Here is a 25,547-nt window from a genome sequence, read left to right on the forward strand (position 1 = left end):
TGTTGTGTGTGTGAGCAGTCCCACTGAAGTTAGAAGTTGGGGACCACTGGCAGCTGAACACGTTAGAGAAGCCTGTGGTCTGTTCTAGTCTCCATCAAGGATGAGCAGAGAGAAGCAAGGATACACAAATAGCTTCCTGTTGGCCTCCTGTCTTGGCTTCATAGAGCCTAAGATTTGGCAAAGCAGAGACTATAGACCAGCATCTGGGGCTGACCATACTTCATACTCTTCCAAGCTGTGTCCTTGTATTTTGAATGCCTGGCCATTAATAAATTACATTCATTTGAATAAAGGAAAAGGAGTACTTGTGGCACCTTAGAGACTAACAAATGTATTTGAGCATAAGCTTTCGTGAGCTACAGCTCACTGCATCGGTGAAAATATGCAGTGGAAAATATTTCAGAATATCTGTATTCAGTAACATTTTCTAAGTTGAAATGCTTCCTCTTTTACCTTTGTAGAAAAATTTTGTCTGTCCAGTGAATACATTTACGTGCTCTTCACCAACAGAATGTCATTTGGGGCCATTGTCATAACTTGTACAAAACGTGCCAAATGGGAGAGGATAATAAAAATATATGGAGGAACTGTCTGAATTATATGGTATTTTTAAAGGAATAGAATCCATTCTGTGAAGTTTGTCTGCTAGAGTATTATGTGGTATTTAATATCTTTTAAATTGGACCAAATAGAGGAACACATCTCATTTCATTCTGTTATTTCCCAATCAATGTTTACTTCCTTCTTCCATTGAATTTTGATATTTATTGATTATGAGAAGATTCTATAAATCTACAAAAGTGGATGATTTCTTTTTAAAATTGAGAGGGTGAAATGAATTTAATTATTAAGTATTATTTCTCTATTTAGTTTGCCCATATTTTATCATATTTGGCCTGGCTGTATGCAATGAAAATAATTTTGTGCCATGGGTTGTATTCTTTTTGAAGTTGCTCAGGTTGTTTTAGATTATTATGGAAGTGATACAAATGAGGAGAGAAATGTGATGAGTTTGATGTCAAGTGTAAATGTTTGAAGGTCTCCTAGTAATTAGGGTTTCTGTAAGAGCTTCCAAATTGAGGGGTTTTTGGAAGTGTGTGTGCACCAGAGCCATAGCCCAGATTACACGACTCTAGTGTCTTCTCATGTGTTCTAGGATACAGGTTTTTCCACTGGACTTTGATAGTGTTATTTAATGGCAGACAATCAGTGAGAGTCTCTCTGTTTCTACTTGTGGAAGAGGTGTACACTTGAGCATGCCAGGATGTAAGATGTTGCAGTTGTGCTATAAGAAAGTAAAGTAGAAAATTATGAAGGGCCATGCCCCCTCTCAGCTGCACAACTCTCATTACCTTTTTAGGGTATTGTAACAGAGTGCAGGGAGTGATCCAAGCACTAGCCAGGCCCAGCAGGATGGTTCACCTTCCAAGGTCAGAGGTGTTCGGTCTGGTATAGCTGTGCAGGGGGTGAACAGGTGATCCTGCACTGCTAAGTAGTTCCCCAGGAGAAGCTGATTGGGGTAGTTATCTAATCAGGCTGGCAGACTGGATGGGATAAAGAGCCAAATAGCCCACCCACCCAAGTCTGATAAAGAGGCACAGGAAGGAAGTGCTAGGAGAAAGAAAGAAAGAAAAAGAAAAAACCAAACAGGGCTAGCTGAGCCTAATCACATAGATGCTTTAGAGAAGAGAGACCTCTGGTCCTGTCAGGTCCTGAGGAGAGGGCTAAAAGCACTGTAGATATTGTAAATAGACTGTTGCACAGGGACTGTAGTGATATTGGTGGAGGGAACTTGAATGAAAGGTCAGTAACTACACACTTGGTGGGGTTGCTGCAGCTTCTGTAGGGGAGAAGCCAGGAGCAGAGCCAGGCCCTGTTACAGATATATATGGGGATTTTTTTTTTTTTTTGCTCCATAAAAGGGATTATATTGGAGATTTTTTTTTATTATTTATTATTATTATTATTTTATTACTATTATTTTTATGTAGAGTAACTGGGGTAGTGACAAAAAGTAGTTAATTTTGGAAAGAACTGTCACCTTAATGATGTTAACTTTGTCAATAAGTGTAATCAGAATGGCAGGCCACTTTTTAAATCCTTAATAATTTTATCCAGGAGTGGAATGTTAAGTGGAAAGTGTATTTACCTTAATGTCAACTTGTGGTGGAAAAAAGTTGAATTGGGCAGGATTGTGGGAGCTGTGCTATCTAGAAAATTACAGTAACAACTTCTCACACTTAAGGATACAAGTTAATAGTTCACCAAATTTCAGGCAGAGATGTTTAATGAATATGTGAATAAAGTGTTCTGGATTCTAAATCACAGGAAACTTAATTGTTCAAAGCTTACTCATGTCAAGTGGACTTTAACCTTTACTTGAAATCAGTGGAACTACTCACATGAGTAAGGATGCGACAATCAGGCTCAAAATAGTGACATAAATTACTAGTATAAAATACCTCAAAAGGTAAAGGAACTCATCTTAACAGTCAGTCTTTTATTTGCAACCTGATTCTCTTTGCATGAACATTAATGAGCCAACAGAATAGTATTTTATATTCTCTTATTTTAAGAGACATAATATTACCTGTTTTAAGTTATTGCTGAAATATTTACAAGCATTGGACATTCTCGTTCAAAATAAAATAATAAATCCCGTGTGCATAGTTTGAATGGAACTCGCAGACAAGAACAAGCAGAACAAAAAATATCTTTATAAAAGTTAGAGAAGTACCATGCAGGTAAAAACAAGTATTTTGTTTTCAGAGGACCATCTGTTTTATTGTGTAAATTCCAATTGACTCAATATTTTTAAAAAGAATGAGCTAAATGTTTCAAACTTTAGCATCAAAACTGAAAAACATTTAAAGAGAATAGGTGAAAAAAGATTACTTGAACTATAATGTATGCGAGTAAAGTCATAACTGATTACAAGCTAGATAATGATGAGTTAGAGACTGACAAACTCAAGAGGAAAACATGCATTATCCTGTTAATAATACTTTGCACTTATGTAGCACTTTACATTCTCAAAGCACTATAGAAATATTAACTTTCCTTCAAGAGAGAGAAAAGTATCATCTCCATTTACAACTGAGGCACAGCATTTTCAAAACAGGCAGGCACCCAGATGCTGAAGAATCCAAAGTCAGAGACCACTTTTTGAATACTTTTGCCTAAGTGACGTTCAAAAGGCCACAGAATACATCATTAGCAAAGGCAAAGTTAGACTTTAAGAACTCCCTAATTCTATCGTCAGTTCTGTAGCACATGTTCTCCTTACTCTTTTACTGTCGCATGAGTTGGCTGACCATTATATTTGTGAGGCCATGGGCTGTTACGAAGGCCATATATTATGGATATGTCCAGGAACCCAGATTTTTCTAAAACAGCATTTACTCAGCTTTCTGGATTTAAACAATGGGAGCTTTGCTTAAACAATAGATCTTAATAGTTTCAACTCTGTCATTGAGTAACTTTGTTTTTGTTTTTTTTACTTTTGGCTATTTTTAAAGTGCTTCCTGAACTATGAAGGAGTCTCTGTAATATGTTCACAAGTTCACCTGGAAACTATTTCAAACATCATGGGGAGTTGATACTTAACTGTACTAAATTTGAATACTACATTCCTTCAGTATGGTCTATATTTGTAGTTCTTTAGTTCTAAACCTATATGTTGCATGCACATTCCGTTAGTTTCTTTCAGGCCGAAAGTATGGTAATTTGACGTTTCTGGAAGCTTTCTTGTTGAGGCTGATTAAGGTGTTACTATCTGATGGCTGTTATGATGACCTATTGCCCTATTGTACGCGAAAGGAGTCATGATCTCTGTCCATTGCATGGTGGAGAGCACACATTATAAAAGCCACCATCAGAAATAGTATTGTTTTGGACAGTCTGAGGGCAGAGGCCAAGAACTTGGATAACCATGAAGGCTCAGCTATTTCAGCATTTGTGGCGACCCTTCTAGGAAAAGGTTAAGGCATTTTTATTGTGGGGTAATTCATACCGTTGTTCAGTGTGCTTTGGGTCAAGGCCCAAAGTAAACAGAAGTCCGTGGAAAGACTATCATTGACTTTAGTATGCTTTGGATGACACCCTGCATAAATCAACTGAGCACTTCACTCTGTCTAGTACCTTTCATAAGCACTAAACTCACTTTTTTACAAATATTGCCAGTTGTAAAAATTTCCATAGGCTATGTTCGCTCTATAATGTTATGTTTTTGTTCATTCCAGTTCTTATATTCTTAAAAATTTAAAAAGGAAAATTATCAAATTATAAATATATGGATGTACCTTTTCAATCTCTTCAAAGCAAAGACAAAAAAATGGTAAGGCAGTTTTAAAAAGATTGAATAGTTGCATGGTGCTGAGCTTTACATCTAAGCCTGGTGTGTATCTGTGCCATCATTTCCCTTTTTGAGGGATTTCTCTTCGTTCCTTTTCCCTTTATTATCTTTGCTTTCAGTCCTCACTTCTTAGCAACCTGTCTACTTGTCATTGAGGGTGTGACTCACACTCACTTTGGTGCCTGTCATTTAATATTACCTAGATGAGTAAACCAGAGTCAGTCTTCTCAGCAGGTTGAGTTTATTGCCTTTGCAGAGCTGCCATGTCCTGCTGGACTAGGAATAAAAGATCAAGTTCATGATCCAAACTCAATTCTCTTGCATACAGCACAGATTAGATGCTGAGCTCACTGAATTGAAACAAATATTAATGCTTTAGATGGAATTGTGACAGAAGATGAAGATTGTCAAGTTTGGATCAGAAAGAAAGATGGTTCTTAAAATGGCTTCTCGAGTCAAGGCTACTCATGATCTGTAGTGACTTCAAAATACCTGCTATGAGAAGGTCCAGTTATGGCTGAAAGGGACCATCCTGCCTTGAAGGGCTTTACGGAGTTCCCCAGCACACAGAGTGCACCTACTGATCCACGCGCCAAAGGGGTACAGCATATTACAGAGGGGTATGCCTAGCCAGCTCTGATTGTCAGTGCATGGAGGATAGGAGGGTTTCCAAAGCCCCGTTGCCTCCTCAGTTCTTCCTAGCTGCTGACCACACTGCTTGTCAATGCCAATGTCACTTTATAATACAATTAATTAAACTTTAGAATTTGAGAGGTCTACACTTGGGTGTGCGAGTTTATCATTGTGTGATAGCTCTCTTAATACTGTACAAATTTAAATTTCAGTTCAACAGAGTAAGATTTTTCCCCCCTAAAAGCTGGTAACGTATTTGTGTGTTATACCTATCTGTCTTTGGGGTAGACAAGCAGACACAAGAATTGTCTTGTAAAATTGTAGTTTCTCTTTAACAAGCCACATTGACAGGCAATTATTCATGGAGGCTGTTCTGTGCTAAATGTTTTTTCATGCTGTGCATCCCTGTCTCTTGATTGCAGGAATGTGCTCCTGTGAATTCTAATTATAAGTAAATATGAACTGATATGTTCAAAATAACTTACTAGAAATTCTGCTTCTCTGTAATATTGATTCTATTCTCCTGCATCATAGAGATATATGAGCTCTGAAAAAGAGTATTTAAAAGGAAATTTATTCTTAGGAAACAGTTTATTTATTGTAAAACGGTTTCATTATATTCTTTCACTGGCATAAATTTTGTTACTGCTTATCTTTCAGAGTAAACTCAAGTGGCCAAATTCTGCCCTGAAAAGTCAGTGGGCATTGCATAGATGTAACAGAGGGTGAAAATAATCTAATTCTCCTCTCTCACTTATAAATCAGGAGGTTCCACAGAGGTTCTCACACAAAGAGTAAAATCCTGACCATCTTGAGGTTAATGAGAGTTTTGGATTGAAGTCCTGGCCCCACTGAAGTCTAAGTGTTTTATCATTTACATTAAAATACTGTATTCTGAAGAGTTATGGTATATCTGCTATAAATCAGGCTTCCATATGGGAAGAGATTAGTAAGAGTGGGACTTTTCAGGTTTGAAATGAGACAATTAAGGGTGGATATGATTGAGGTCTATACAATCATGACTGGTGTGGAGAAAGTAAATAAGAAAGTGTTATTTACTCCTTCTCATAACACAAGAACTAGGGGTCACCAAATGAAATTAATAGGCAGCAGGTTTAAAATAAGACAGAAAATATCATATTGCCGCTATATAAATCCATGGTATGGTCACATCTTGAGTACTGTGTGCAGATGTGGTTGCCCCATCTCAAAAAAGATATATTGGACTTGGAAAAGGTTCAGAAAAGGGCAACAAAAATGATTAGAGGTATGGAATGGCTCCCATATGCGGAGAGATTAATAAAACTGGGACTTTTCAGCTTGGAAAAGAGATGACTAAGAGGGGATATGATAGAAATCTATAAAATCATGACTGGTGTGGAGAAAGTAAATGAGGAAGTGTTATTTACTTCTTCACATAACACAAGAACTAGGTTTCAGAGTAACAGCCGTGTTAGTCTGTATTCGCAAAAAGAAAAGGAGTACTTGTGGCACCTTAGAGACTAACCAATTTATTTGAGCATAAGCTTTCGTGAGCTACAGCTCACTTCATCGACAGCTCACGAAAGCTTATGCTCAAATAAATTGGTTAGCCTTTAAGGTGCCACAAGTACTCCTTTTCTTTTTACAAGAACTAGGGGTCACCAAATGAAAATTAATAGGCTGCAGGTTTAAAACAAACAAAAGGAAGTATTTCTTCATACAATGCACAGTCAACCTGTGGACCTCTTTGCCAGAGGATGTTGTGAAGGCCAAGACTGTAAGAGGGTTCAAAAAAGAACTAGATAAGTTCATGGAGGATAGGTCCATCAGTGACTATAAGCCAGGATGGGCAGGGATGGTGTCCCTAGCTTCTGTTTGCCAGAAGCTGGGAATGAGCGACAGGGAATGGATCACTTGATTACCTCTTCTGTTCATTCCCTCTGGGGCACCTGGCATCGGCCGCTGCCAGAAGACAGGATACTGGGCTAGATGGACCTTTGGTCTGACCCAGGATGGCCGTTATGTTTCTTATACATTGAAAATTGGTACTTGATACAGAGTGAGAAGCTCCAACTGCAAAAGTTAGATCTGGTTCTGGAAAATCTGAAGCGTTTGGCTCTAAAGGTTTGATTTGGCCCACTGTGCCAGCACTTAACCTTTGAATCTGGGTCTGGATTTATAACATCCCCAGAGCTGAGGGACATTTGGATCTGGAATTTTGTTTCAGATCCAGACTGATGTGCACTACAGTGGTAGATGTAGTTATCTGTGTATACTTACAGTAGGTTCTGTCACAACTTAAAGCAGCACCTTGGGATTCTTTGCCATTGGAAGGCACTATATATGTAAACTAATGGGCCAGATTCACACCCGTGGGCTCAGGGGGTGAAAACTGCAACCACACTTTCACCTGAAGACAGCTGTACTGGGCAGGAATTTACTCTTGAAAGTCAATCACTGCTGTACCTTCTTTGATAGGTTCGGCCAAGAAAAGCTGCTCTAATGACATCTGGAACCCTGTCAGAGGAGGCTGCCCTTGAGAAGTGCACATCTTTTGAATAGCCTACCCTGACCCTTTCCTGGGTCAATCCCACTCAGTTTGTGGGCTGCGTCTGCCAGTTCAGCAAAGCTAATTTATAAATTAAATTAACAAGGCAATGTGTACATAGTGACAGGAAAGTACCATTTAAGAGAAATCCTTCCAAATCAATGATGCACATCTGCTAGGAAGAGTGTGTGTGTGTGACAAATAATTTTGAATCGTAACCAACATGTGTAGTATTAATTATGTTTAATTTAGGAAAATGTTTACTCATGCAGAAACAACTGTTTTAGATCAGATTCTATGTTTATTTCTATAATAAGGTGTAGAATTAAACATTTGCACTTTATAGCAATACTAAATTACATTAAAACATTTTTTAAAATGTAATTACGCTGTTTTGTTAGTGTCAGCTTATCCTGTCAAGTACAAAAACAAACTGCATGATAAAGAAGCACAAGGAAAGCATGCCAGTAAAAATATTATAAAATGCTTCTTACTTGTAGGAGAAAAGCTAAGTGCTGAAATGTCATGCTGCCTCAGTAAATATAGCTCTATAAGGTCATATAACTGACAGAAGTGGCCAAAAGGGGTACATCTCAACATTTTATTTAACTTAAAAAACTAATTTTACATTGATTTATAAAGAAGAAATCCTACCAGAGAAAACTGTTTTTTTTAAATGAATTATGCAATTAGTGGATGAAGGGAATGGACAGCATGTAAAGTATCTACACTTCAGTAAAGCATTTGACATGGTGTTTCACAAAATCTTGCTTGACAAATGACTTCAAAATGGATTGGATACAAACACTATTACAAGGATCAGTAAATGATTTAAATAATGTAATAAGCAACCAGGGTGAAATCCTGGCCGCACTGAAGGCTTTTGTCCCAAGAAAGGAGTTTGGGTAGGTTTCTAGTAGAATGCAACAACAGTCAAACCTTGCTTTGTTTTGATTATATGACATTCATTCTGGGTGAAATATAACTTTATGACCCAGGCCTGGACAAGGGCTATTCACTCTGCATTTGACATAGTGACCACATAAATTAATCTCTGTGGGATGTACCAGGGAAGCACCTACTAGTTTTCCACTAATTTTCTTTTTCTGATATGACTAAGTCACTACACTGTGTCTCAGAATAGGATCAACACCCGATGGGGAATTGGACCTCATGTGTTGAATGTTCACTTTCCTTCTTCAAAATTGCATAGTTTCTAAAGCTTCTGAGACCATATAGAATTTGCATCTTGTGTTCCTCTTACTATGTATGTCTGGTAATGAGTCACGCTGCAAAAATAACACAAAACTTCTGATGATGTTGCATCATGAGATGGGAAGATACTGCACATCTTAGACAGATCTACTTTTGATCTCATTATTGCTGGTGTACATCAGGAGCAACTTCTTTGAATCAGCCTCATTAGTATTTTAACTAGATCTTGTGAATAGTGATGAAGGTCATTCATCATATATGCAGGAAATTAAGCAGAATTACCATATGACACCAAGTGAGATATATTGTTCTTCTTTGAATGCTTGCTCATGTCCATTCCACTGGAGGTGTGTGTGCTCACCACATGCACTGGTGCCAGAAGTTTTTCCCTCAGTGGTATCTGTAGGGGACCAGCTCTGGCGCCCTCTGGAGTGGCGTGCATATGTGCCGGTATAATGGATGCTGATGCCCCCCCGTTTCAGTTCCTTCTTACTGCCAGTGACGGTGTTGAAACATTCCCTTGCCTCAGCAAGCTTTAGCTTTTTCCAGTGTTCTTGACATTTCTACTGTATATAGTTGTTAGAGTAATGTTTGTATAGTTCTTCCTAGTTCCGTTAGTGTTAAGTGTAGAAATAGTTTGTTAATGCCTATCAGGTGTTAAGTGTAGAAATAGTTTGTTAGTGCCTATCAGACTTTGCACAGGGTTGGGGCATGGCTGGTCCCCGGCCTTTAAGTCTTGTGACCGCTGCAAAAAACCTATGCCCATCAGTGATCCCCACCAAAGCTGTCTGAAGTGCTTGGGGGAAACCCTTCATAAGTGACAAGTGTCACATCTGTAAAAGTTTCAAGCCTCACACCAAAAAGGAGTGGGACATTTGGCTTTGAGCGCTCCTTATGGAGTTGGCCCTCACACCGGCCTCCATGCCGGCAAGATTGGACTCCGCTCTGAGGACCTCTGTGTCCCATAAAGGGGAAGGAGAAAGGTGGAGGTGAACAAAGACCCGCATGGAGCAGCTCATCCTCTCTGGATTATAGCCAGGCTTCAGTATCCACAGAGCTGTCGAGCCTCCTCTGAGATCTGCCTGCCACCCCATGAAGCGGCAGGAGCATCTGGCACCTGGCAGTGCCATCCACACCGCAGGCCTTCCAGGCTGCTAAAGACATATTGTCTCTTCCATGCTGCTGACACCTACCAGAGAGGTTGCCAGTTTTGGAGGCAAACCCGCCCTGGGGCCCTTCCAGCACTCCCCATCTGGGCACCGCGGCAGGTGGCATCCCGACAGTGGTCTCCAGAGCAGTGCCACCGACCCTCTGATACAAACCAGCTTACCTGCCAGAGTTCCCAGCTCCGCTTCCCAGACTCTAGGCATCGTTCTCCAGGATGCCAGCATCAATCATTGGCTGTCTGGCGCAGATATCACCAGTGCCCAGAGATCAGGCACCAGTCCCCTGAGCATTTGCGTTGCTCTCCGGACTCATAGCATCAATCACTTGAGTCATGATACCGGTCCCTGGAGTCACATCACCAGTCTCTGGATCGTCTGTACCGGTCTCCAGAGTCAAGACAAAGGTCTCCATGCTCCCAGTCAACAGAGCGGCACTGTTCTCAAAGAGCGAGGCATCAATCACCAGGTTACCATTGCCGATCTGCTAAGCACTGTCACCAGAGATGAGGCACTGAGCTCCACCATCCTGGTCCCGGTCCCCAAGAGAAGAATACGGGGAGAGTCGGCCTGGAAATGGCAAGGAGGAGGCTGTGGTACTGCCCTGGTCCCCAAGACAAGTTTCTTCCTCCTCAGGCCTGGAAAGCGAGGAGGACCATTGCCTGTGGGCCGAGGACACATTGCCTGCGGGCCAAGGTCACCTGCCTGTGGCATTGGGATTTCCCCTGGCACTGACAGGAAGTACATGGCCACAGAGCCAGTAGCTGGCTTCTTGGCAGTTCTGGAACCCTGGGGGGTCCCTCAGATGTTGGAGCATGTGCACTGGTCAGTCTTGGGACATCTGAGAAATGGTCAGCGATGGTCTCCCACCTGCCTCCTGACTGAGAGGAGGAGTTGGAGCAGGGTGCCTCAGGGTAGCCAGCCTCAGCCAAGGCTCCCCCAGCAGGGGAAATGGAGTTGACTGACCACCTGTGCCCACCTCCTCATCCTCTTCACCTTATGAGACAGTAGCAGGGCCTTCCCATGCAGTTTCCCAGGACGAGGTGAAAGCTTACCGGGAGGTACTTAAAAGGGTGGCAGCAAACCTGGGGCTAGAGGCCGAGAAGTTGTCACAACCATCTAGCACCCTATTTGACATTTTGAGTGTAGCCCCCTCTTCTCAGGTGGCCTTACCCATCCACGGGGGAGTGGTAAAGCTAATCAAGGCCTTTGGCAACTCCCTCCTCCCTGCCTCCCATCTCCAAGTGGGCGGAGATGAAATACTATGTCCTGGCCATGGGCTTTGAAAATCTTTATACCCGTCCCGCCCCAAGCTCACTGGTCGTATCTGTGGCCAATGAGCGTGACAGACAGGTGCAATCAGGTCCGACCCCCTCCCAGTCTGAATCCTGGATCCGACACCCCGTTTGTTTTCCAACAGTTTATTGCCCAAGCTGGGCTTGGACTTCAGTAACATCAGACCAGTGAGTGCTCAGCACTGTGATAGGGAGGCATATCCTCCAATTCCTTTCTATCCCTCCCTCCCTCGCTCCCTCCCACCCCATTCCTCTCAGGGACCCTTCTCATGAGCTTCTGCTCGCTCATGAGTTGCAAGGCCTCCTGCGGGTGGGAGCCGTAGAGGAAGTTCTACAGCATTTGAGAGGAAAAGGATTTTATTCCTGCTATTTTTTTATTCCGAAGGCCAAGGAGGGGTCTAAGCCCCATCCTTGACCTGCGGAACCTCTACAAATATCCCAAGAAGTTGAAGTGCCTCATGGTCTGTCTTGCCTCTATCATCCCCTCCCTGGATGCAGGAGACTGGTATGCCGCCCTTCATCTGAAAACACTTTCATATTTTGATATTTCACGGCCACAGAAGGTTTCTATGATTCATAGGAACACCCACTACTAGTTCACAGTGCAATGTCAGATCTGATTGCCCAAGTTGCTGCCCACCTGCTCACCACAGCCCAGGTCTGCCTCAGGCTATTTGGGCAGTGGTTCTCAAAGCCAGTCCGCCGTTTGTTCAGGGAAAGTCCCTGGTGGACCGGGCCAGTTTGTTTACCTGCCGCATCTACAGGTTTGTCCGATCGCGGCTCCCACTGGCCGCGGTTCACCACTCCAGGCCAATGGGGGCTGCGGGAAGGGAAGCCAGCACATCCCTCGGCCCGCGCCACTTCCCGCATCTCCCATTGGCCTGGAGCAGTGAACTGTGGCCAGTGGGAGCCGTGATCGGCCAAACCTGCGGATGCGGCAGGTAAACAAACCGGCTCAGCCTGCCAGGGGCTTTCCTTGAACAAGCAACAGACCGGCTTTGAGAAGCACTGTATTAGGGCACTTGTCGGTATGCATTTACGTTGTCCCGCATGCAAGACTGCAGCTCAGACCCCTCCAGATGTGGCTGGCATCAGTCTAGTCCCCAGCCAGACATCACCTGGACAAATTTCTCACGATCCCGCCACGGGTACTCAACTCCAGGCAGTGGTGGATCCACCTGGATCCAGTGTTGGAAGGTGTTCCATTTGTGAATTCATGACTCAGTGTCCCTGGAGTGAGATGCGTCTGACCTCGGTTGGGGAGTGCACCTCGGGGAGTGCACACTCAGAACTCGGGGCTATGGTCTCGAGAGGAGCTGTCACTCCATCTGCCTGGCTTGTAAAGTGTTTCTTTACCATCTGTCTGGTCGTGTGCTGCAGGTGTTGACAGACAACATTGCCTTCATGTTCTGTGTCAACAGACAGGGCCAAGCTCAATCAGCAGCCCTTTATCAGGAAGCCCTTCGCCTGTGGGACTTCTGCATGCAGCATGCTATCCACCTGGAAGTCTTGCACCTCCCTGGCATCCAGAACATGCTGGTGGATCGCTTCAGCAGGTCCTTCTTCTCTCACATGAGTAGTCCCTCCATTTGGAGGTCATCAGGATGCTCTTCCAGAAGTGGGAAGCTCCCCAAGTGGACCTGTTTGCCACCAGACAGAACAGAAAATGTCACCAGTTCTGCTCTCTGCAGCGTCTCAACAGCAGCTCGCTATCTGATGCCTTCCTCCTCTCATGGTCAGGCGACCTGATGTATGCCTTCCTGCCAGTCCCACTGATCAAAGAAGTCCTCTTGAAGATCAAGAGGGACAAGGCTTGAGTCATTATGATCACCTCGGCATGGCCGCACCAGCATTGGTTCGGCACACTCGTGGACTTAGCGGTGGCAGCCCATGGACGCTTCCCAGCTGCCCAAACCTGCTGTCTCAGGAAAACAGACAATTACTGCACCCTAACCTCGCTTCTCTCCACTCCACAGTGTGGAGGCTGAATCCCGAGGAGCAGGCCTGCTCTAGTCAGGTCCAGCAGCTCCTCTTAGAAAGCAGAAAGCCCTCTACCAGGGCGACTTACCTGGCAAAGTGGAAGTGCTTCTCCTGCTGGGCATCAGAAAGCAATATCTCTCCAATCCAGTCATCTCTACAATCCATCCTGGATTACCTACCTCACTTAAAGCACCAGGGCCTTGCCTTTTCATCAATCAAAGTACACTTGGCAGACATAACAGCCTTCCACCCTCATGTCCAGGGTAGATCCGTATTCTTGCGTGGGATGACAATCGGGTTCCTGGAAGGCCTTGAAAGACTTTTTTGCCACCAGTTTGGGAATCCGATTCACCAATAGGATCTCAACTTAGTCCTCTCCAGGCTCACTGGCCCTCATAAGAACATAAGAACGGCCATACTGGGTCAGACCAAAGGTCCATCTAGCCCAGTATCTTGTCCTCTGACAGTGGCCAATGCCAGGTGCCCCAAAAGGAGTGAACAGAACAGGTAATCATCAAGTGATCCATCCCCTGTTGCCCATTCTCAGTTTCTGGCAAACAGAGGCTAAAGATACCATCCCTGCCCATCCTGGCTAATAGTCACTGATAGACCTATCCTCCATGAATTTATCTAGTTCTTTTTTGAACCCTCTTATAGTCTTGGCCTTCACAACATCCTCTGGCAAAGAATTCCACAGGTTGACTGTACATTGTATGAAGAAATATTTCCTTTTGTTTGTTTTTAAACCTGCTGCCTATTAATTTTAATTTGGTGGCCCCTAGTACTTGTGCTATGAGAAGGAGTAAATAAGGAAGTGTTATTTACTTTCTCCATACCGTCATGATTTTATCGATTTCTATCATCTCCCCTCTTAATCGTCTGTTTCCCAAACTGAAAAATCCCAGTCTTATTAATCTTTCTGTATACGGGAGCCATTCCATACCCCTAATCATTTTCATTGCCCTTTTCTGAACCTTTTCCAAGTCCAATATATCTTTTTTGAGATGGAGCAACCACATCTGCATGCAGTATTCAAGATGTGGGCACACCATAGAGTTATATAGAGGCAATATGATATTTTCTGTCTTATTATCTATCCTTTTTTAATGATTCCCAACATTCTGTTTGCTTTTTTGACTGCAGCTGCACATTGAGTGGATGTTTTCAGAGAACTATCCACAATGACTCCAAGATCTCTTTCTTGAGTGGTAACAGCTAATTTAGACCCCATCATTTTATATGTATAGTTGGGATTATATTTTCCAATGTGCATTACTTTGCATTTATCAACATTGAATTTCATCTGCCATTTTGTTGCCCAGTCACACAGTTTTGAGAGATCCTTTTGTAGCTCTTCCCAGTCTGCCTGGGACTTCACTATCTTTAGCAGTTTTGTATCATCTGCAAATGTTGCCACCTCACTGTTAACCCCTTTTTCCAGATAATTTATGAATATGTTGAATAGGACTGGTCCCAGTACGAACCCCTGGGAGACACCACTATTTACCTCTCTCCATTCTGAAAACTGACCACTTATTCCTACCCTTTGTTTCCTATCTTTTAGCCAGTTACCAATCCATGAGAGAACCTTCCCTCTTATTCCATGACTGCTTACTTTGCTTAAGAGCCTTTGGTGAGAGACCTTGTCAAAGGCTTTCTGAAAATCTAAATACACTGTATCCACTGGATCCCCCTTGTCCACATGCTTGCTGATTCCCTCAAAGAATTCTAGTAGATTGGTGGGGCATGATTTCCCTTTTCAAAAAATATTTTGACTCTTCCCCAATAAATTATGTTTATCTATGTGTCTGACAATTTTGGCCTTCCCTTCGAGCCTCTGGCTTCCTGCTCTCTTTCCCACCTGTCGTGGAAGGTCACATTCCGTGTACCTATTACCATGGCGAGGCGAGTCTCCGAAATTAAAGCCCTGACATCAGAGCCTCCATAGACAGTGTTCTAGAAGGACAAGGTCCAACTGAGTTCCCATCCGGCCTTCCTGCCAAAGGTAGTCACGATTCCATGTCAACCAGGATATCTTCCTCCCAGTGTTCTATCCAAAGCCACACACCTCCAACAAGGAGAGGCATCTTCAGACACTAGATGTCAGGTGTGCCAACTTGGAGCGCACCAAGCCCTTCCGCAGGTCTACTCAACTCTTCGTTGTGGTGGCTGACAGGGTGACGCACCTCCTGGTGTCCTCCTAGAGGATTTTGTCCTGGATCAACACCTGCATCCATACGTGCTATGAGATAGCACAGGGTGTGCCTTCACCGATAGTGACGGCTCATTCCACAAGAGCTCAGGCATTGTCGGCTGACTTCCTGGCTCAGCTCCCAATCCTGGACATCTGCAGAGTCGCGATGTGGTCATCAGTACATACCTTCACGACACACTATGCCATCACCCAGCAGGCGAGAGATGATGCTGGCTTTAGCAGAGCTGTGTTGCAGTCGACACGTCCATTAACTCCTGCCTGCCTCCAGAGGTACTTCTTGGGAGTCACCTACAATGGAATGGACATGAGCAAGCTTGAAGAAGAAAACAACTTGCAGAAGAAAAAATGGTTACTCACCTTTTTAAGCTGTTCTTCGAGATGTGTTGCTCGTGTCCATTCCATGACCCACTCTTCTTCCCCTCTGTTGGAGTTCTGGCAACAGGGAATTGAATGGGGTGGGGCAATGGCATCCCTTATTCTGGCGCATATGCACGCCACTCCAGAGGGCGCCAGAGCCGGTCCCCAATGGATACCACGGCAGGAAACACTTCCGGCACACGTGCATGTGGCAAGCACACAGACCTCCAATGGAATAGACATGAGCAACACATCTCGAAGAACAACAGTTACGAAAGGTAAGTAACCTGTTCCTTTTTCAGTGACAATAAGAAACAAATATAAACACCCCCAAAACAAATAGTTAATGAAATGGTCAATTTGTTGAAAAATGTATTGTGACATGTTGAGCACAAAATCTGTAAAATGGAAAACTTGGTAAATATTAGCTTTTTAAAACAAGGGGAAAAAACGTTGAAAAAATGCTCTGCTTAACCCCAGGAATCTATGATATTGCTCTGATATTACCAAACATGAAAACTTGCTTCCTTTAGTTTGGTAGGAATCCACTCACTTTAACTCTTTGCAGGATTGAGTTCAAAGGGTGATAGCACATCCTCAGCTTTCCTAAGAAGCTTAGCACTTTGCAATATTTGTTTAACTAACGGCACATCTACACCGTCAGCAGTGAGCCTCAGAGCCTGACTCAACTGACTTGGGCTTTTACTGTGGACCTAAAAGAGCAATTTAGCTCTTTAGGCTCAGGCTGGAGTCCAGGCTCTGAAACCTGGTGATGAGGAAGGGTCTCAGAGCCTGGGCCCCAGCCTGAGACCAAACATCTACACTGCTATTTTTAGCCCAAACATCTACACTGCTATTTTTAGCTCAAGTCCTGCGATCCCAAGTCTGGCTCTGAGAATCACTGCTGTTGGTGGGGGTTTTTTTGGTTTTGGTTTTTGCTATTTAGACATACCCTAGGATCCCATTTAAAAAAAATCCTTTCTATATCTTCCTTATTCATGGAGATATTTAAAACCAGCCATGTAACTATTAAGTCTTGTTTCTTGAACTTGTCACTTCAAGAAATAGAAGTGACTTAACTTCTTAACGGATTGTCTTTTAAAGATAATCCACGTTATCTGACATAAGTATTTGAAATGGTAACACCTTACAAAGACAACATAAGTAGCATTATTTTCTGTTTCAGTTCATTTTTATTGGAGCTAGCATTGCAGTGAAAGGTCTGATATTATACTTCCCACAGTATGCAATTGGAATTATCAGAGTTCATAAAACTTGGAGAATTTTGATAATTAGTTTTGGTTTATTAGGTAAACCCTTTGCAAAGTTAAATTACAATTGTGAAATATTAGAAGATAAGTGTATTTAGGTGTCCTGATAAAAATAAGTTTAGTGCATATCTTCCCAGTCATGGATCTGTAAAGAAACACTCCTTAAAATTCATTATCTGTCTTTCACAAATTCAAGATCTTAAAGATGCAACATTTCAGAAGCAACTGGGAGATTTGCCCACCGTAATTCTGTATAAACAATATACTTTTGGGACTCAGTAAAATCCAACTAAAATCAATTATGCATTGTCTTCTTTATCAGTGCTGGAAATTATGATGTTGCAAAAGACCTACTTTCCATGATTTATCTAGGTGTGATTTTTCCCAACTGAATGAGTATATGAAAACAGAACATAGTTTTTGTTCACTGATACTTACCTTTTATGGCTGCACTTAGTGTTTGCAGATAGCTGTATCAGCACCGATCCTGAAGACTGCTAATGAAGACTGACATATTCTGCCCTTTGTATTGCATACTACTTTGTGGGTGAGGGGTGGAGATTTTGGTGCACTCACAGAGAACTAGGATTTTTCAAATATAAAATGGGAAATTAATGTTTTATCATACACATGAATTTTTTAATGTAAGACGATAGCTTGAAATCGACATGTGGGAATGGATTTAGCATTATGCTGTGTTTGTACCTACAGTCTTGGAGAACTATAAAACTCCACCCATCCTCCATGGGAATTCCATTAAATAACGTTGAGTTACTGTACAAAAGTCAAACCTTGCTTGGAATTTTAAGGTGTACCCTATCTTTAGGCTTATTATGAAAAGTAAATTTTCATCGACTAACTTCCCTAGTGGCATTAGTGGGTGCAGCTCCATGACATCGCACTAGTTGTCCATTTGGACAGTGGATGTAATCATTTTGTGTTAGGGACAACAACCTCATATTCAACATGTACCTGTAACCATCAATTATAACAGAGAACTTCATAAATAAAGTGAAAACAGATTAGTTCAATTTAGATTCACACACTGGAAGAAAATCAAATACAGCCAAATCCTTTACATACAACTCTCTTCCCAACCTTACATGCTCTGGGCCAAATTCAGCATACAGAAACAGCCCTGTCAGCTCCATGTCAAGTATACTAAAATTTGGTCCAAAACTGTGTGAATGTGGTAAAACCGTATAATTTGCACAGACCTCGCACTCAGAAAGAAGGAAGTTGGGTCCCCATATTTTATTTTCATCCATCTGCTATTTGCCTTTCCTTCCACACCCTTCCATCTACTGCCAAATTGCACCATTTTTATAGTTCCTTTTCACATTTTCTGACCAACTTGCACATAACACGTAACTTGCATCATCATTTATATCACCACTGAACTTGGCCAAGAGACTTTCATGGGAATTCCACCCACTTACTCAAGGCTTATCCCAGTCTGACTTTAAACCTCTCTCTCTTCCTTCCCAAGACAGGGAACATTATATAAAAAAATAGGAGCTTTGGAGACATAGTTGGAAGCAATTTAAATTAATCTATTGCTTGTGATCTTGGCAGGGATTAGGACTCAAAGTGAGTAGATAGTCTTGGAAATTCTTTTAAATATTACTATCCTTGTTCATAAATATGCTGTCTATAGTTCTATAATTATTTCTACAATTTCTAACTAATTCAATTCAGTGGTAGGCACCATAGATCATGACCCTGATTCTGATCCTGCATGCACTTGTGTTAATTGGTGTAACTTAATTCCAATGGTATTACTCTTGATTTACACTGCTGTAAAAAAGATTGGACTCAGACCTCCACATCTCCACACTAAATAAGATTTTCTGCCTGCTCTTTCATCTCTTCAACGCCTTTGGCTTTTTCTGAAGTAAAAGCACGTCTCACTGTTTCCTCACAACTCACTCCAAGAAAACACTAATTAAATAATCATAGAGATGAAGGGCTGGCAGGAACCTTAAGAGATCCTCTAGTTCAGCCCATTGTGCTGAGGCAGGACCCATGCGTGACAGGTGTTTGTCTAACCTGTTCTTAAAAACTTCCACTGATGGGGATTCCATCTGTGAAACCTATTCCAGTGCTTAGCTGACCTTATTGTGGAAAACTTTCTAATTATATCTAACCTAAATTTCCCTTGCTGCAGATTAAGTGGCACTTCAGTAATCAAGGAAAACAATCTCAATCCTCTCTATAACAGACCTTAACATATTTGAAGACTGTTATCAGGTCTCCACTCAATCTTTTCTCAGGACTAAACATGCCCAATATTTGTAAACTTACCCTGTAAGTCAGGTTTTCTAACTCTTTTATCATTTTTGTAGCTCCACGCAGGGATCTCTCCAATTTGTCTACATCTTTTCTCAAGCTTGGTGCCCACAACTGGACACACTACTCCAGGTGGGGCCTCACAAGTGCCAAGTAGAGTGGGACAATAACCTCCTGTGTCTTACATAGGACACTCCTGTTAACGCACTCCAGAATGAGAGTAGCCTTTTTTCAACTGCATCACATTGTTGACTCATTCACTTGATGATCCACTGTAAGCCACAGATCCTTTTCAGAAATATGACTGCCTAGCCATTTATTCCCCAAGTCAGCTGCTTGATAACTGGAACATGTTAATGGGCAGGAATGAACGCTGGTTCGTTCTAATTGCTCAGAGTACAGCACCACAGAGGGGAGCAATCTGGTGATAGAGGGCTCTAAACATTTCCCACTAAATCCTCTCAATGTGGCAGAAATGTTGGATCAAAAAAAAAATGCAGTAACCAGTACAAGATGGAATCTGGGCTGTAGGCCCCTAGAAAGATGTGTATTCTTCTAAAAGGTCTGAATGGTTGCCTCACTAGGACTTTATCCAAGTTTGGGGGAAGTTATAATCCAGCAGTAACCTATACTTGGCAGGATAGATTTGGACGGGGAACTCTACTTTGTCTGTTTCTGACACTATTAAAGCAGATGTTGGGGTAGTTAGACACTTCACTTCCTACAGGTTCAATCAGCCATAGCCATGTGCAGTTAGCTACATACTTATTTAAATTTACCATACCTTATTTTCCATCTGCAAACTCCAGACTTACTCCCTCACCCTACATTTAGGTGTCTAGGTAGATTTCAGACTCTCATGCTTCTGAACGCTTGTACCGTGCAACTTACATCTTCTCAGTATTTACACCCCAAGGTCCAGACCCTGGACATCACTGTGTGCCATTTGCGCCATGCTGGTGGAACAAAGGGGATAACTTTGAGTGACAAAGGTGAATCCCTTGAGTAACATGAAACTGGCTCTACATCACCTGTTCCTGTGGAGAGCAGAGCAGCAAAGAGAGGAGAAGAGAGGTTGGCCAGAGCAGACTGCATACCAGCAGTTATAGGATGGAGGATCAACTTAAGGGAGCCGTTACTGCTTCCTCAAATTAGAGCAGCTATACGCCTTTTGTAATTATTCTGGAGTCCAAACCGGTCTTGTCTGCCCTTAGGATGAGAGGTACCCACTCAGCCAGATCCAAAAATTAGGTCCCCCAACTGATTAGTTTACATGATAGGTTTCAGAGTAGCAGCCTTGTTAGTCTGTATCCGCAAAAAGAACAAGGAGTACTTGTGGCACCTTAGAGACTAACAAATTTATTAGAGCATAAGCTTTTGTGGGCTATAGCCCACTTCATCGAATGCATAGAATGGAACATATATATATATATACACACACACATACAGATAAGTTGGAAGTTACCATACAAACTGTGAGAGGCGAATTAGTTAAGATGAGCTATTATCAGCAGGAGAAAAAAACTTTTGTAGTGATAATCAAGATGGCCCATTTAGACAGTTGACAAGAAGGTGTGAGGATACTTAACTTAAGGAAATAGATGCAATATGTGTAATGACCCAGCCACTCCCAGTCTCTATTCAAACCCAAGTTAATGGTATCTAGTTTGCATACTAATTCAAGCTCAGCAGTTTCTTGTTGGATATCTTTTTAAGATATCTTTTTTATGATATCTTTTAAAATACCTAATGTAATTGCCTCGGTGTTTGATACTGAAGTGGTAGAAGTGTTCTTAGAGATGCATATCTTGAGTTCTTAGTTCCTGAGTGAATGAACACCAATACTGAGCAATGCATTGTTACAGCCATGGGTAATTAGGTCTGGGGAGCTTCAGTATTTGCTAAAAAATGGAGATTGTGCACCTCTTCTAAAGAATTCCATGTTTCCCTTGAATCATTAAATACCATAATGAGATGTTGTGTACGATTAAGGTACATCTGGTGAAAGTTACAATTTAACTAGTACTGAAACTTTTTAATGTTTGGTGCTTAATCCTCATTTATGTATGGTATACTCATAGCACGCAAGAGAGAATGACAGACTTGAATCGCAGAGTTGCAGTGACAAAATAGGGAAAGTAAAAGGCCTTAAATTGGGACTTGGAGAGTAGTTTTCAGTTAGTCCTTCAAGAGAAGGTCAGTTCTTAATCTGTGAAAAACAGAATATATTTCTGAGAGATTCTATTCAAATAGACAGAAAGTGTTTGGAATATAAAGAGCCTATATTTGTCCAGGGTATTGCTGTTGACTTTTGATGAGAAATTTCCTCATTGATAGAACATGTTTTATAACTGTTTTTTGCACGTTTGGAGTAGTACGCATCTCTTCCTGCTGATTAGAGCCTTTTCCTCTCTAGTTATTTATTTTTAGCCTTTTTGATAAATTGGACTCTCCAGAGGAGCACTCATGGAGTTTTTATGCATTACTTACATGCATTTTAAAAACAATATAGCATATTAAAAATTAATGGAAAAGTTAAATATGCACCGATCACTTGTACTAACAGGAATCTGCAAAATATATATTGGAGTCTGATATATGTTTAGTATTTTCAATTCATTGTGTATGCCAGTCTTCCTGTCATTCAGAGCAGTCCAACAAGATGTTAAATCTTTCTGCTCTCTTTAAAGAAATGAATCTCCTGTGTCCAATTAGGTTTTTCTTTTTTTAGCATCCGCAGGGTTAATATCTACAATTAATAATATACACTTTAGTTAATAGATACTATTAACAGACTTTGTAAGAATTAGTCTTGCATTTAAATCTCTCTGGTCATACTAACAAATAATTTAGGACTAAATGAGTCTGAAGCCTTAAGCATTTGATTGCATTATAGTCTTATTTATACAACTCCATAGGTGTTCGTGGTACTATACAAGGGATTCACAGTCTAAGATACTTAACACAGCAAGATCTTTATGGAGATCGTAGGAAACAGGAGGAGGTGTAGGAGTGTGAGGGTTATACAGTAATGATACTTCATGAATTATGCTCATTGTTAGATTCTTGTCTTGTTAATACCTTTTTCATTTATTAAATACTGGGGACAATGTCTGGAATGAAGGCCAGGGGGAGATCAATGATGGAAAGTTAACCAAAATAAGATATTTTGAACAAGGTCTAAAACAGTGGGCATATGTGGTACACAGGTTTGTAGTGTGGACTTATATCCAAAGCAGTTTTGTTTCCGTTCTGGATTTTCCTCAAAAGGTGATCCAGGTTTTCTTCCTACATTTATTAGTTAGCCTTCCATGAGGGTTTTCCATGCAATGTCTAATAGGTCAAAAAAAAGACAGTAAACTTCACCCTGAAATAATTTTTTAGCCAGTGAAGTTCATGGAGACCAGATGAAGTGTGCTCCCTACAGAAAATACCAAGGTGCCCTGACTTCATCCTTTACCAAGAGGAGGTGGGTCTGTGCCAAAAACATAATCAGTCAAGGAGACCTGAAGACTCTGGATAGCATGGAGCTGTCCCAAATCAATTTCCATCCCCGCTCCCAATCTTCACCAAACAAGAGACAACTCAATACAATGTTACAATCTAAGAAACTTCAATATCAAACGTCAATATCAAGAGATGTTTTTAGGAACGCTCTAATAATTGTTTCTTTTTAAGCAGCTGGGATCTTTCCCGCCTGAAGAAAGCATTAGCAATCAACCACAGCAATGGTCCCAGTATCTCTCTGTTTACCGTCACTAGCCGAGAGGTTCATGACTCATTAGGCCTACTTTCACGCCAAAGCCCACAGTTCCAGTAGCACTTAAAGAATCACACTGGACAAACTTGGAACACTCTTTGCCTCTTTTGGGTATGAGACAGTACAAACATGGAGGGCATGCAGCGATTTGAATTGATCCTTGTTGCAGCAGGGAGGATTATGGCTACAAAATGATTTTGAAATAGTCTGTTTTTGGACCTCAAGTTTGCCAAACATCATATACTTGTATGAAATCCATGGTCATTTCTCAAAGCAGAATTTTACCTGAATTTATTAACACCAGCAGAAGTCTCTACAGAATACTGCTGCTTCTTGCATAGTAACACATTCTGGTATTTTTATGTGATAGACTGATTTATGCTTTTGCACCACAAATCATTTCCCCGCCCCCCCCCCCTTTTTTTTTTGGCCTTAAAGCAGAATCATAGGATTGGCGGGGACCTCGAGAGGTTATCTAGTCCAGTGCTCTGTACTCGTGGCAAGACTAAGTGTTATCTAGAATAAGACTTTCTCCTGAGATTTTTCATCCTATAGACTTGATCCCTTAAATAGCTTCTTAGAAAAAACAAAGGATTCAAATTTTATGATCAGAGGGAACTTCTTTCTTTTTGAAAAACTGATCAATGCCCACCCATTTACCATGATTGGTTAAATGTGGAACTAAAGGGGAAAAATGAAAATAGGTGGGAGAAATAATTGGATGGGATATAATTCTCTTTTGTCACAGCTGGCATTTCTCTGGGTTTTGTGCTACCAAAATTTCCATGACTATGGATCATAATTAGCACAATTCTGATTTATTAAATCCATTATAAGTCAGTTGGCGTTGTAGTACAGTTAATCAGTGTCTTGTTATACTGTTCATTGTGAGGGCCCAGTCTTCAGATGGCGAAAATTGATACAGCTCGACTGGCTTCATGAAACTATGCCCCTTTACACCAGGGAAGGATATATCCCTGTCACAGGGTGCTCTCTCTCACCACAGGTAGCGCTGCCTCCTGGCTGTTTGGAGAATTAGCTCTTTCAGGTCCAACACCTCCCCTTGTGGTCTTTCCCACCATTGTCCTCTTTCTCACTCCGCAGCCCCTCTCTCACTCCAGGAGCTACAGCTTCCACTGTGTAAGTTAGCCCTCCGGTCAGGTGATGGTGTGGTTTCTCCTTCTGGGGTAGAGAGTATCACTGGACACTCTGTCCAGGCAATGCAACTCCATCATTGCCTAGTAGGAAGGAACCCAGGCCCACCCACTACTCCAGGTTCCTGCCTAGGGATCCTACAACACACAGCCAAGGTCTGCTTAGTCCCCATCCTTGCTGCTATCTCCTGGGCTGCTTCCTACACCACCTCCCACAGGTTCTCTTCTCCACTGTGGTCTGTTCAGGGTATACCCTTCCCTCAGGGGCAGGCTCCTAGGGATTCTACTCGTTCCAGAGGTTCCCTTCTTCCAGTACTTAATTTGTGCCAGGGCTGAGCCCCAGCACTCTGGGCTTGGCAATCCATAGCTCCAGCACCTCTTGGCTTGCCACATCAGTTATGAAAGTAAAAAAAATGCTTGAGTTCTGCATCTCTTTCATTACAAATTAAGCACTGCCTCCATCTCTCTATAATACACAGAGGGTAGGTGCACTGTTTCCATTTCTGTTGCCAGCTTCCTGGCTTTATATTAGCCCAGCCCACACCTGCTTATCTGAGCTTCATCCTCCATTCAGGGGTTGCTTCTCCAACCTAAACCCTTCATGTGTGACCTATCACACTAACTGGCTCTTACTCGCCTTCCTTAAACCTTTCCAGGCTGGTGTGGAGTGAATACCCCATCACCCATGATGTCCTTTTTGTTTTTTCAAAAAATCAAATAGTTATGTGTAATAAAAAAATGATCCAAAGCCAATCACGGTCAGGAATTAGCATCCTAAATAACATAATGTGCTTTTACATGTTTGCATTTATTTGATACCTTGTTCACTCAATGTTCTTTTCCTTTTGCAATTCCCTTTTCTTTATATCGTGTTTTCATTGTCTCCTTTCTTAAGTTCTTTACTTCATTATTTTTTCTTTTCACTTTTTACTTTGATATTTCTTTCTTCATGTTACTTCCCATGTCTCTTCAAATATCAGTTCCTCTTCCTATTGTATATGTTTTACATATATTTTTCTGCATTTGTTTTTCTTTAACTTTTCTATAATTTTCATGTTTTTTCCCTTCTATGGCAATTATATGACTAAGTTGACTTGAATTCTGTCAAACTGTGAGATGATGTGAATGAATAGGTCATTTTTGCAAAATTTCTGACTCATGATAAAAAAAATAGTGTTTTTTAATCATGTACAGTGATGTGTTCAGCACATCTTCATGAGTATGCATAACATACATATAAATGTTCCAGAGCCATTGGTAACCTAAGAAAACTCATAAGTCTCCTTGAAAAATATGGCATTTTTTCTTCACATGTAAAAATTAAAGTACCA

The 25,547-nt window shown here is 41.7% G+C and overlaps 1 protein-coding gene across 1 annotated transcript in view; it reads left to right on the plus strand.

Moving 5' to 3' along the window:
• The first annotated feature begins 1,120 nt into the window (after positions 1-1,120).
• C7H10orf90 (chromosome 7 C10orf90 homolog) overlaps positions 1,121-25,547 on the plus strand; it is a 217,025-nt gene continuing 192,598 nt past the window's right edge. The window contains exon 1 of the mRNA XM_043550860.1: positions 1,121-1,803. Within this exon, the coding sequence (XP_043406795.1) occupies positions 1,797-1,803 (7 nt within the window). The 5' untranslated portion in view covers positions 1,121-1,796. The remainder of the gene's footprint in view (positions 1,804-25,547) is intronic.

The sequence above is a fragment of the Chelonia mydas genome, chromosome 7 (assembly GCF_015237465.2).
Source record: "Chelonia mydas isolate rCheMyd1 chromosome 7, rCheMyd1.pri.v2, whole genome shotgun sequence".
Classification (NCBI taxonomy): domain Eukaryota; kingdom Metazoa; phylum Chordata; order Testudines; family Cheloniidae; genus Chelonia; species Chelonia mydas.